General features: G+C 53.9%; 2 protein-coding genes, 1 non-coding gene and 1 pseudogene across 5 annotated transcripts; 3 read left to right on the top strand and 1 right to left on the bottom strand.

Moving 5' to 3' along the window:
- Nucleotides 1–46: 46 nt before the first annotated feature.
- On the bottom strand, nt 47–195 carry LOC114229348 (small nucleolar RNA SNORA57). The gene has a single exon (XR_003615438.2). It is a non-coding gene; the product is annotated as a small nucleolar RNA SNORA57 (small nucleolar RNA).
- A 198-nt stretch (nt 196–393) lies between these two features.
- Nucleotides 394–3,278, top strand: C13H11orf98 (chromosome 13 C11orf98 homolog). Of its 3 annotated transcripts, XM_054725156.1 has the most exons (5): nt 394–464; nt 623–747; nt 2,451–2,548; nt 2,631–2,729; nt 2,843–3,278. In XM_054725156.1, exons 1-5 carry the CDS (start codon nt 426–428, stop codon nt 2,863–2,865), a joined length of 384 nt encoding a protein of 127 aa, XP_054581131.1. In that variant the 5' UTR covers nt 394–425; the 3' UTR covers nt 2,866–3,278. The 3 variants fall into 3 exon arrangements, with proteins under 3 accessions (XP_054581131.1, XP_008158979.1, XP_054581132.1); XM_008160757.3 differs by having other exon boundaries at nt 2,631–3,278; XM_054725157.1 differs by lacking the exon at nt 2,631–2,729 and having other exon boundaries at nt 2,763–3,278.
- A 2,289-nt stretch (nt 3,279–5,567) lies between these two features.
- Nucleotides 5,568–6,390, top strand: LOC103303753 (sodium/potassium-transporting ATPase subunit alpha-1-like; annotated as a pseudogene).
- Nucleotides 6,391–7,495: 1,105 nt separating this feature from the next.
- Nucleotides 7,496–12,053, top strand: INTS5 (integrator complex subunit 5). Its single transcript, XM_008160741.3, has 2 exons — nt 7,496–7,632; nt 8,923–12,053. The coding sequence occupies exons 1-2, from the start codon at nt 7,553–7,555 to the stop codon at nt 11,900–11,902; spliced, it is 3,060 nt and encodes a 1,019-aa protein (XP_008158963.1). The 5' UTR covers nt 7,496–7,552; the 3' UTR covers nt 11,903–12,053.
- The last annotated feature ends 75 nt before the right edge of the window (nt 12,054–12,128 follow it).

The raw sequence follows: 12,128 nt of genomic DNA on the forward strand, positions 1-12,128 counted from the left end.
AGCACCCCGGGGGCGGGATTTCGGTTCTGCCCTGCTTCTCGGAGAGCCGTGTCCCGGCGCTTGAGGATAGAACCGGCGGACTGGAAACCGCCGGCACCGAAGACATGACGCCGAGGGGGCCGGAGCCCTCTCTCTGTGCCTCCGTACATTACGGGGACCGGGACCGCACGCCCGAACCCCGCCAAGAAGAGGAGGGTCCGCTAGCCCAGCCCAGAACCCCCGCACGCCCCATAGGCACCCAGAACGAGAAGACACTCACTCAGTGGCGGTCACGGGAAAGGCGGAGGAGCCCCCTGAGCTCCCTTATATAGCACCAGGCCCCGCCCCCGAGCTGCGATTGGCTCTCGGAGGACCGAGGGGCGGGGCCCAGACGGACCCTGCGTCCGGCGGAAACGTGGACCCGAAGCCGACAGAGCTGCTCAGCCATGGGTGCTCCGGGCGGCAAGATCAACCGGCCGCGAACGGTGACTATGGGGGGGCGCCGACCGCGTTTCCGCGGCGTCCCGGGCCCTCTCATCCCCCCGAGATGGGGTCGACGGGCCGGCGTCGCCGGGTGCGGGGAAGCCGGGGCGCGGGGCGCGGGGCGCGGCCTCCGCCTGAGCGGCGTCTTCCTCCCCTGCAGGAGCTGAAGAAGAAACTGTTCAAGCGACGGCGGGTGTTGAGCCGGGAGCGGCGACTGAAGCACCGGGTGGTCGGGGCCGTGATAGACGAAGGGCTGATCACGCGGCACCACCTCAAGAAGCGGGCGTGAGTGCCGGCCTTCCCCCGGGTCCCCCCCCCCCCCCCCCACCGCGGGCCCTTCCCCGGGGCTGAGCTCCGGAGCCGCTGGCACCGCTCTGCCTTCGCTGCGCACTCGCGTTTGTGCGGGGGCCGCGGCTCCTGTGTTTGGGCCTTAATTTATCTATAAGTCAAATCTAAAGCGCGCGCGGGGGTGTGCCTACAGCTGGGTGCGTTTTCACGGAGGCGCTGTGGGGTTTTGCGTGGGAGTTTCAGGACTCCCTCGCCTGGGAGAAAAGTTCCCGAGCCCTTCTTTCACTGAATTCTTCATCGCCGATCTCTGCAGAGATTATAGTAAGAAACTTCTTTATTTGGTCTTTGTCCCTGGTTCCTGGCACAGAGCTCCTAAGACCTCCCGAGTGAGAGGAGCGTTTCTTATTTCATTAGGAGCCCCTTGTGAGCACGCCTAGGTGGATGCTCAGGAGTGACGGGGTGGGTCTGGTCACCAGAAAAACCCAGTGGTTAGAGGACTGGAAAATGCAACCTCACACCCCTCCCCCCACCTTGGGAAGTAGGGTAGGGGCGGGTGGGGGTGCTGGTGATTAAACTCTATAAAAAAGTCGTGAGCAACAGAGATTTGATGAGCTTCCTGGTTGGTGAATTGGTGGAGATGCTAGAAGGTGGCTCACCTGGAAAGGGCATGGAGAGGTCTGGCCTTCCCTCCCCCCACCCAAACTTACCTTATGCATCTCTTCTATCTGGCTGTTCTGAATTGTATCCTTTTATGGTAAATCAGTAAATGCAAGTACATGTTCCCCTGAGTTCTGTGAGCTCTTCTTACTCTATTCTCTTATGGAGTCTGGAAAAGGGGTTATGAGAACCCTGCTTTATAGCAGGTGGGTTGGAAGTACAGGTAGATAATGTCATTAAATTAAATTTATAGGCCATTCGCCCTGGCCAGTGTGGCTCAGTTAGTTGGAGCATCATCCCATACACTGAAAGTTGGTGGGTTCGATTCCCCATCAGGGGGTCAGGGCACATGCCCAGGTTGCTGGCTTGATCCCCAGTGGGGGTGTGCAGGGTGGGGGCAGCCAATCAATGATTCTCTCTCATTGATGTTTCTCTCCCTATCCCATCCTCTCAAATCAATTAAAATATATTTTTTTAATTGTGGGGGGGGACAATAAATTGTAGGACACTTACTTAGTTAATGTCTGCTGAGAACTGGAGAATTGTTTGATGTGGGACTTAAATCCCCCTCCCCCAATCTGATGTTAGAAGTATCTAGAATAGAGGAGAAAAATAGTTTCCCCTTACAAGTTTCTACAATATATTAAAATTTAACATTTAATGTTAAGTACTTGATGTGTTGAAATTAAACTTACTACCTCAGAGCCCAGATTTTTAAATAGTTCTTTGATGTGGATCCAAAGACCTTTTTTTTAAAAAATAATGTATTTTTATTGATTTCAGAGAGGGAGAGAGAGATAGAAACATCAATGATGAGAGAGAATCATTGATTGGCTGCCTCCTGCACACCCCCTACTGGGCATGGAGCCTGCAATCTAGGCATGTGCCCTGACTGGGAATCGAACCGTGACCTCCTAGTTCAGAGGTCGATGTCCAACCACTGAGCCACGCCGGCCGAGCCAAAGACCTTTTCAATAGCTAGAACCACTTGTACGGTGTGTGGTTCAGGTTAACCCAGACGTTTGTTCCTGCCGGCCCGTCAGGTCCAGCGCCCGTGCCAACATTACTCTGTCCGGCAAGAAGCGCAGAAAACTCCTCCAGCAGATCCGGCTCGCCCAGAGAGAGAAAGCGGCCATGGAAGGTGAGGCCGGGCACAGAGGTGGGCTGAGGGGCTGCCTGATTCCACTTGGGTTCTTCAATGCTGCTGCTTTCTCTCTGTTCAGTGGAAGCCCCTGCAAAGCCAGCCAGGACTGGTGAACCACAGCCTAAACCAAAAAAGAAGACCAAGCCCCCCCAGGATGTAGATATGGAGGACCTTGAAGGTGGGAGCTAAATCCTACCCCTTTCGTCACAAGATTCTCACCTGGAGCCAGGTGGACTCAGGGCTTGTTCCAGAAGACTTTGGAGAAAACATTGCACCTTTTCACTCTCCCAGACTCCTCTTCCATAATGGCCTAGTGACCTGCCTGGAGGGATGTGTTGAGAGGCAGCGTGGAAAAGAAGGATCGGAGAGGGGGCTCCTTAGCAGCCAACTCCATTTGCAATAAAGCCCATAGTTCTGGCTGAGTGTGTGTGACTGAGTGCAGGGCTGGGGATGGGCCGGGAGAAGGGGCTGTGACACAGGACCCACAGGGTGGGCTGCAGCCAAGGCATCAGGGAGCCAGCCTCCGTGACGGCCCGTCTCTTGAGTGAGTGACGCTCTGACTTGCCACTTCTGCCCACATAGAGATGCAGAGCTGGCTGAGGAGGCCGGGTCCTGCTACCAGCCCGCCACTGCTCCTGTGTCACCCGCGTGGGCAGAGCGCTTCGTCATGTTTGTCGCTGCTTCCTTAGCTGGATTATGTTTTTAATAAAGTGAAGACCAAACATGATTCTGCCTATTTACTTATTTATGAGGGGGAAGGAGAGAGAGAGAGAGAGACAGTGATCAGGTGTCTCCTATACGCACCGGACACCGAATCGAAGCCAACACCTTTCACCACAAGATTCTCTTGTGATTCCCTTGTGGTGCACGGGACAGACACTCCAACCAGCTGAGTTACGACGGCCAGGCATCCTTTTTCCCTTTTAACATTCAAAAATGCTGTTGGAAGCCAGGGCTGGCGTGTTTAATTACCATGAAAAGCTGCCTGTGTGGAGGTGTGTTCACCCAGGGCTTCCTGGAAGAGGGAGAATTTGTGGCCAGTGTTCCACGCCCTCCCCTACTTTATATCCTTTTGCACTCGGATGTCGAGTGTGACTCGACACGGTTAGCATCGGTAGCAGCTCGAGAAAAAAGCAAGCTAGTGCAAAGGGATATTTTTAACAATATCAAACTTTCACTGAAGTTAAAAGATTAGTACAATGAACACTTATATATGGATTATGGATTTTCAAATTTTTTAACATTTTGCTCTACTTGTTTAATCTCTACACATTTGCAAATATGTATGTGTATGGGTCTCTTTGTTCTTTGCTGACTCATTTGAAAGTCAATTGCAGCCCTAACCGGTTTGGCTCAGTGGATAGAGCATCGGACTGAAGGGTCCCAGGTTCAATCCCAGTCAAGGGCATGTACCTTGGTTGCGGGCACATCCCCAGTAGCGGGTGTGCAGGAGGCAGCTGATGGATGTTTCTAACTATCCCTCTCCCTCTCGGTAAAAAAAAATAAATAAAATATATTTTTTTAAAAGCCAATTGCAAATGACATTCTACCCCTAATTTTGCTATATATAAAAAGTATATATTGATCTTTAGATAAAGAGGAAAGGAAAGGGAGAAACGATGTAAGAGGGGAACTTATATTGGCTGCCTTTTGCACACCCCGCACTGGTGATAGAGCCCACAACCTGGGCATGTGCCCTGACTAGAAATTGAACCAGAAACCTTTGGGTATACCAGACAACACCCAGCCAACTAAGCCACTCCGTCCTATATAGCAGAAATACTGTTATGACACCTAAGATTTTTTAACATTAGTGAAATAGCTAATATTCGATTTTTCATATTCAAATTTCCCCAGTTGTCCCAATGTCCTTTACATAAATGATCTCAAATGATCTTTGCAAAATGTCTGAGATATGAGAGATCATGCCCATTTTACAGATCAAAAAATGAGCTCCAAATAGCTGAGTCACTTGCTCACAGTTACATTACTAATAAATAGCAGACATGAGTCCAGATCTGTCCAACTCCAAAACAAGCTCCCCCACAATGTAGAACTATTAGGGGAAGGACCACATACAGTCTCATTGCTGGAAAGACTTACCTGGTTCGAAAGCCTCCTTTTACAGGTCAGAAGTTGAGGCCGGAGGAGGCAAGTGTTTGCAGGAAGCCAATTCCAGCATGTCAGCAGGGCTGAATCATCTGTAGATGGCTGAGGGCATTTCCCCAAACCTATTGCCTCCTACTGGCCAAACACCTGAACAGCCTTAGGCAAATTCTTCCAATCTGACAATGGATTGTGTATACAAACCCTACCCTTTGATGTGTATATCTCCACCTTGCCTTAGGACAAATTGTGTTAATAAAAAGCAAGGGGTCCTGGGACAAGGAGAACTTAGTTCCTTTAACTAAGTCTTCTCTGACTCCCCATAATGCCTTTCAAAATTATGTCTCGTCTCTGGATTCTTAATTTACGCACAGCGCCTTCTCCAGGTTCCTAAACCCTTCTAGATGCCGGATCAAGACCACAGCAAGTGTTGGGTCTGTTTGAGGCAGAATTAGGAGCAGAAATTGTCTCATTTACTGTCCTAGAAATGTTCTTGCGAGTAGGTAGTATATACATTTTGGGAGTGATTGAACTTCTAAAATTTAAGAACAAATAAAGAAGGTTAGTCATTTAGCTTTTAAAACATGATCTCTTCAAAAGTATTTTCAGGACATACCGTATTTTCCGGTGTATAAGACAACTGGGCGTATAGAAGATTTTCCTGGGTTAAAAAGTCGTCTTATACACTGGAAAGTACGGTACCATCTGGCGTTACTCTAACTTACACAGGCCTCAGAACCAACTTTCCTTTTCATTCATTTAACCAGCTGGGAGCTGCGTCGGGGTCTGGGGCGGAGCTGTGCGGGAGGAGAAGACAAGTGGCAGCAGCAGATAGCAGCCCTCCTTCCATCCCGCCCCGCGGCATTGCCCTGCCACTGGGACCATCACCATCCTGTGCTTGGACCTGGGCATGGACATGGTTCCTGCCATCTCCCTGGCTTATGAGCAAGCTGAGAGCGACATCATGGAGAGACAGCCCAGAAACCCCCAAACGGGCGGACAAGCTGGGTGGGGCTTCTTCACTTCCTTTGTGGTTCTGGCTGAGAATGGCTTCCTCCCCATTAACCTGCTGGGCATCCGAGTGGACTGGGGCGACCGCTGGGTCAACGACATGGAGGACAGCTACGGGCAGCAGCTGTCCGTGGACCCATGGACAGAGGAAGACCGTAGAGTTCGCCTGCCACGCGGCCTTCTTTGTCAGCATCGTGGCGGTGCCGTGGGCCGGCGTGGTCATCTGCAGGACCAGGAGGAGCTCCGTCTTCCGGCAGGGGGTGAAGAACAAGCTCTTAATACTTGGCCAAAACCGGTTTGGTTCAGTGGATAGAGCGTCGGCCTGCGGACTGAAGGGTCCCGGGTTCGATTCCGGTCAAGGGCATGTACCTTGGTTGCGGGCACATCCCTGGTGGGGGATGTGCAGGAGGCAGCTGGTCGATGTTTCTCTCTCATCGATGTTTCTAGACCTCTATCCCTCTCCCTTCCTCTCTGTATAAAATTAATAAAATATTTTTTTAAAAAAAGATCTTAATACTTGGCCTCTTCCAGGAGACGGCCCTCGCTGCTCTCCTTTCCTACTGCCCGGGAGTGGGAGTCGCCCTGAGGATGCACCCCCTCACGCCTACCTGGTGGTTTTGTGCCTTCCCGTACTCTCTTCTCATCTTCATGGATGACGAAGTCCGAAAACTCATGTCAGGAGAAGCCCTGGAGGCTGGGTGGAGAAGGAGACCTACTACTAGCGCCCGCCCTGCACGCCGTGAGCATCCTGCCACACTCTGCACCCTCACCCACCCCTTTGTGTCCTTCAGTCTTGGAGCTCAGAACTCCACCTGGTAGGAGGCACCCAAGCATGTGGGGGAGCGAGCTGCCCCAGGACGAAGCATGTAGCTATATGGGGAGAGGGGGCCTGCCTGACAAACATCCCTGTGGGAATGACAGCGGGGAAGGTTCTGATGTGCCTTTTTGTTTTTGTAAAAAGGAAATCATGGAAAGACCGAAAGAATACATTTGATATGTGGATTTTACAAATAAAGATGGCTATTATAATGGAAAAAAAGAACCTACTAAGTGCCAGGCAGACACTGTTGCAGGTGATGAAGAGAACAGCCTTGTTTTTTAAATAGGGAAAGGCCCTGTTTTTAAAGAGCTTATTTTCTGGAGTTCGTGCAATAACTATAATAAAAATAGCCAATGCGTATTAAGTGCTTGCTTACCATATTTCCTAGTTTCCATTTCCACAATTCCGTGCGGTAGCTGTACTGTTAGCACCCTCATCTCCGTAAGAGGGAGCAGTCATGGAAGAGTTAAGGAAGTACCCAGCCAGAAGGTGGAATAGCGGGGGTTTAGATGGACCCCGGAGTGGGGCTCTGGCTGAGGGGTGCTGGCTTCACACGGCCACCCAGCTGCCTCTCTGCAGGGTGGGGTGTGCGGGGCCAATTTATTTCGGGCTTCTTCTCCCTCCTCCCTTTACTTTTCTTCTCTTCCAAATTTTCTCTTCTTTCTTTCCGTCTCTTTTCCGCTTTCCCTCTTCCCTTCTCTCCTTTACTTTTTACAGGGTCACTGTTTCTTGAATAAAATGTTTCCCAGTGCTTCGTTTTTTAGAAACTTCGTGAAGTGGAACTCTTTGTATTTGGGGCTTTAGGAAAAACAACGGAATCGTCTGTGTATCCATGGCCCTTTGAAAAAAGAAAAAGAAAAAGGCTGCATTGACGGCGGGAGGGTCGGCTCTCCTGGCCCGGGCCCTCGGCGCGGGGCGGAACCAACGTGCGCGGGCCGCGGGAGTCGCCGGATGGGTTTTCTGGAGAGGCCTCGTCGCCGCTTGTTCTTTTCAGGTCTCGCGCCAGCGCGCATGCGCTGCTGCGCTCCGCCGCTCCCGCCTCCGGCTCGGGCTCGGGCTCCGGGATGTCCGCGTTGTGCGACCCTCCCGGGGCCCCGGGGCCTCCGGGGCCTCCCCCGGCCACCCACGGTCCCGCGCCGCTCAGGTAGTCAGCGCCCCTGGCATCTTCCCCCACCGCGCGGCCCCGCGCCGATTCCCCAGCCTCCTCGGCAGAAACCCGGATCCTACCTCGGGAGCTTGCGTCGGGTTCTCAGAGATTCCTGGTCGGGTCTCCCCAGAACTCGGGGACTGCCTCGCCCAAACTCCGGGCTCCAGTGCCCGCACGCCCAAGGTCTTGGCACTGCCTCCCTCCAAACCCAATGCCTAGGTACTCCGGACTCTGGCCCTGCTCTCCCAAGAGTCGGGGACATCAGAACTCTTGGGAACCCAGCTGTCCTGCCCCTTTTAGCCCGGAGGAGAGAAACCCAGGGTCCCCAGACTTCATGGACTCCCCGAGAGCCCAGGCCCAGAAAGTCACAGAATGCTTTGTGAATTTCTAGCCTTTCCCTTCCAACGGAAACACTCCTGTCAGGGTGGGATTTTTTTGTTTTTATTTTTTGGAGGGTCCGGAGAGGAATGGCACAGTCAGAACCCCAGGGGATGCAGTCTTCTTTGGCAAAAAGGGCAGTAAGAGGAAGGGGACTTTGCCTCTTCTCATAACACTGCACCTCTGAGACTGAACCCATATGTTTTGGGAGGGGAAGGGTTGAAAGGTGTTGCCTTGTCTGTGCCTTGGAACACCTTGATTCCTAGGCACCTGGAGGGTGCTGGGAAGGTGGTGGTTGTGTATGTGGAATTCAGGTGGTGGGTGGTTAGGATGCTTGCAGAGTATGGGAAGAAACAGGTATCGGGAGGGAGATTTTCTTCCCATTAAGAGTAAAATCCAGGGTGCTTGTGTTGTGGTGGAAAATGCAGTAAAATTGGAAACGTGTTTTTAAATATACTCAATTGAACAAAAATTTATTGAGTACTTCCTATATACCAGGCACCTCCATAGAAGGAGATTTAGTATTGAAGAGCACAGAAATGGCTAGTACCCTCTTGAAGCTTATAATCTGATCACTTAACCTTGGTTTCCTTATCTGTAAAATGGGATCATAATAATACCTACCTTATTGGGCTGTTGTCTGGATTGAAATAATACAGGTAAAGTACTTTAAAAAGTACCTAACACATTCCCAGAGTTATCTAATATTGATATTATTGAAAGAAAAATAGCTAATGTTTACTGAGTGGTTCGTGTGAAATAGATATGGTGCTTAAGTGCTTCATGAACATTATTTCATGAGGGAGTTATAGTTATCCCTATTTTACATAAAAAGAAGCAAGCTCACGGAGGGAATGTACCTTGCCCAACATCTCCAACACACTAAGTCTGTCTCTTGTTTCCTTCTAGTGCTCAGGAGCTGTCCCAGGAAATCAAGGCTTTTCTCACCGGCGTCGACCCCATTCTGGGCCACCAGCTCTCGGCCCGGGAACATGCTCGCTGTGGTCTTCTCCTCCTCCGCTCTTTGCCACCTGCCCGGGCTGCCGTGCTTGACCACTTGCGAGGCGTCTTTGATGAAAGTGTCCGGGCCCACCTGGCTGCCCTGGATGAAAGCCCTATGGCTGGCCCACCTCATCTCCGCCCGCCTGCACCCTCTCATGTCCCCGCTGGGGGACCTGGCCTAGAGGATGTGGTACAGGAGGTGCAGCAGGTGCTGTCCGAGTTTATCCGGGCCAACCCGAAGGCCTGGGCACCTGTGATTAGTGCCTGGTCCATTGACCTCATGGGGCAACTAAGCAGCACATACTCGGGCCAACACCAGTGTGTGCCCCATGCCACTGGCTCTCTCAACGAATTGCTGCAGCTGTGGATGGGCTGTCGGGCCACACGCACGTTAATGGACATCTATGTTCAGTGCCTCTCGGCTCTTATTGGCAGTTGCCCCGATGCCTGCGTGGATGCCTTGCTGGATACCTCTGTCCAGCACTCCCCACACTTCGACTGGGTTGTGGCCCATATTGGCTCCTCTTTTCCTGGCACCATCATCTCCCGCGTTCTTTCCTGTGGCCTTAAGGACTTCTGTGTTCATGGTGGGGCTGGAGGTGGAGCTGGTGGCACTGGTGGAGGCTCTTCTCAAATCCCCTCTACAGACCCCTTCCCTGGATCTCCGGCTATCCCTGGGGAGAAGCGGGTACCCAAGATTGCCTCAGTTGTGGGCATCCTCGGGCACCTGGCCTCCCGTCATGGAGACAGCATCCGACGGGAGCTTCTGCGAATGTTCCATGATAGTCTGGCAGGGGGCATTGGGGGCCGGAGTGGGGACCCCTCCCTTCAGGCCACAGTTCCCTTCCTTCTGCAACTGGCAGTCATGTCACCGGCTTTGCTGGGCACAGTCTCTGGAGAGCTGGTGGATTGCCTTAAGCCCCCAGCTGTGCTGAGTCAGCTTCAGCAACACCTGCAGGGATTCCCCCGAGAGGAGCTGGACAACATGCTCAACCTGGCTGTGCACCTGGTGAGCCAGGCCTCCGGGGCAGGTGCCTACCGCCTGTTGCAGTTCCTGGTGGACACAGCCATGCCTGCCTCGGTCATTACTACCCAGGGCCTGGCTGTGCCAGATACTGTGCGCGAGGCTTGTGACCGGCTGATTCAGCTGCTGCTGCTACATCTGCAAAAACTGGTTCATCACCGGGGAGGGTCTCCTGGGGAAGGGGTGCTGGGCCCGCCCCCACCCCCCCGCCCCGTGCCCTTTCTAGATGCGCTAAGAAACCATGTTGGAGAGCTGTGTGGAGAGACATTGCGATTGGAACGGAAGCGCTTCCTCTGGCAACACCAGCTCCTGGGCCTGCTCTCTGTCTACACTCGGCCTAGCTGTGGACCTGAGGCCTTGGGCCATCTCCTGAGCCGGGCCCGAAGCCCCGAAGAGTTGAGTTTGGCCACCCAGCTGTACGCAGGGCTGGTGGTCAGTCTCTCGGGCCTCCTGCCGCTGGCCTTCCGAAGCTGCTTGGCTCGGGTGCACGCAGGGACTTTGCAGCCTCCCTTCACGGCGCGGTTCCTGCGCAACTTGGCACTGCTGGTGGGGTGGGAGCAGCAGGGTGGTGAGGGCCCTGCCGCCCTAGGAGCCCGGTTTGGGGAGTCTGCCTCCGCCCATCTGTCTGACCTGGCTCCTCTCCTGCTACATCCTGAGGAGGAAGTAGCGGAAGCTGCTGCCTCCCTCCTGGCCATTTGTCCCTTTCCTCCAGAAGCCCTGTCCCCCTCCCAACTCCTGGGACTGGTGAGAGCTGGGGTGCATCGTTTTTTTGCCTCTCTGAGGCTGCATGGCCCCCCAGGTGTGGCTTCAGCCTCCCAGCTTCTAACCCGCCTCTCTCAGACCTCCCCCGCAGGCCTTAAGGCTGTCCTGCAGCTGCTGGTGGAAGGAGCCTTACATCGGGGCAACACAGAGCTGTTCGGAGGGGAAGTGGATGAGGACAACGAGACTGTTTCCGTTGTTTCAGCCTCTTTGGCTTCTGCCTCCCTGTTGGACACAAACCGGCGGCACACTGCAGCTGTGCCAGGTCCCGGAGGGATCTGGTCTGTTTTCCATGCGGGAGTCATCGGTCGTGGCCTAAAGCCACCGAAGTTTGCCCAGTCACGAAATCATCAGGAAGTGATTTATAACACCCAGAGCCTTCTGAGCCTCCTGGTGCACTGTTGCAGTGCCCCTGGGGGCAGTGAAAGTGGGGGCTGCTGGGGGGCTCCCACGCTGAGCCCGGAGGCTGCCAAAGCGGTGGCAGTGACCTTGGTGGAGAGTGTGTGCCCTGATGCAGCTGGTGCTGAGCTAGCCTGGCCTCCCGAGGAGCACGCCCGGGCCACGGTGGAGCGGGATCTCCGCATTGGCCGGCGCTTCCGGGAACAGCCCCTGCTCTTTGAGCTGTTGAAGCTGGTAGCAGCTGCTCCTCCAGCCCTGTGCTACTGCTCCGTGCTCCTGCGGGGGCTGCTGGCCGCCCTCTTGGGCCACTGGGAAGCCTCTCGCCACCCTGATACAGCCCACTCCCCCTGGCACCTGGAGGCATCCTGCACCCTGGTGGCTGTCATGGCTGAGGGGAGCCTCTTGCCACCAGCCCTGGGTAACATGCACGAGGTATTTAGCCAACTGGCACCTTTCGAAGTGCGTCTGCTGCTGCTCAGTGTCTGGGGCTTTCTCCGCGAGCATGGGCCCTTGCCCCAGAAGTTTATCTTTCAGTCAGAGCGCGGACGCTTCATCCGGGACTTCTCCAGGGAGGGTGGGGGTGAGGGTGGACCCCATCTGGCTGTGCTGCATAGTGTCCTCCACCGCAACATTGACCGCCTGGGCCTTTTCTCTGGCCGTTTCCAGGCAGCGTCCCCGTCCACTCTCCTTCGGCAGGGGACATAGCCTTTTCCTCGCTCCAGAAGCTGAGGATGCTTGAGCCGTGAGACGGGGCTGAGGTGCTGCAGAAAGATGGAGGTCTCCTCTGAGACCTCAGCGTAAAGAGCGCTGTCACTTTCCCCCAACCTTTTTTTCTAAATAAAATTTGCCGATTTGAGAAAAACAGTGCAGTGCCTCCGTGATGCTTAGAGCCGGCCAAGGAGGACAGTGCCTGGCTCCGGACAGTCCCGCC

Source organism: Eptesicus fuscus, chromosome 13 (genome assembly GCF_027574615.1).
Source record: "Eptesicus fuscus isolate TK198812 chromosome 13, DD_ASM_mEF_20220401, whole genome shotgun sequence".
In the NCBI taxonomy this organism is placed as follows: Eukaryota; Metazoa; Chordata; class Mammalia; order Chiroptera; family Vespertilionidae; genus Eptesicus; species Eptesicus fuscus.

Bases quoted from the DNA above. Each gene is read 5' to 3' on its own strand.
- C13H11orf98 (XM_054725156.1), top strand. From the start codon at position 426: ATGGGTGCTCCGGGCGGCAAGATCAACCGGCCGCGAACG. The intron at 748-2,450 runs GTGAGTGCCGGC...CCGGCCCGTCAG, and splicing joins CACCACCTCAAGAAGCGGGC to GTCCAGCGCCCGTGCCAACA. The intron at 2,549-2,630 runs GTGAGGCCGGGC...CTCTCTGTTCAG, and splicing joins AGAGAAAGCGGCCATGGAAG to TGGAAGCCCCTGCAAAGCCA.
- INTS5 (XM_008160741.3), top strand. From the start codon at position 7,553: ATGTCCGCGTTGTGCGACCCTCCCGGGGCCCCGGGGCCTCCGGGGCCT. The intron at 7,633-8,922 runs GTAGTCAGCGCC...GTTTCCTTCTAG, and splicing joins CACGGTCCCGCGCCGCTCAG to TGCTCAGGAGCTGTCCCAGG.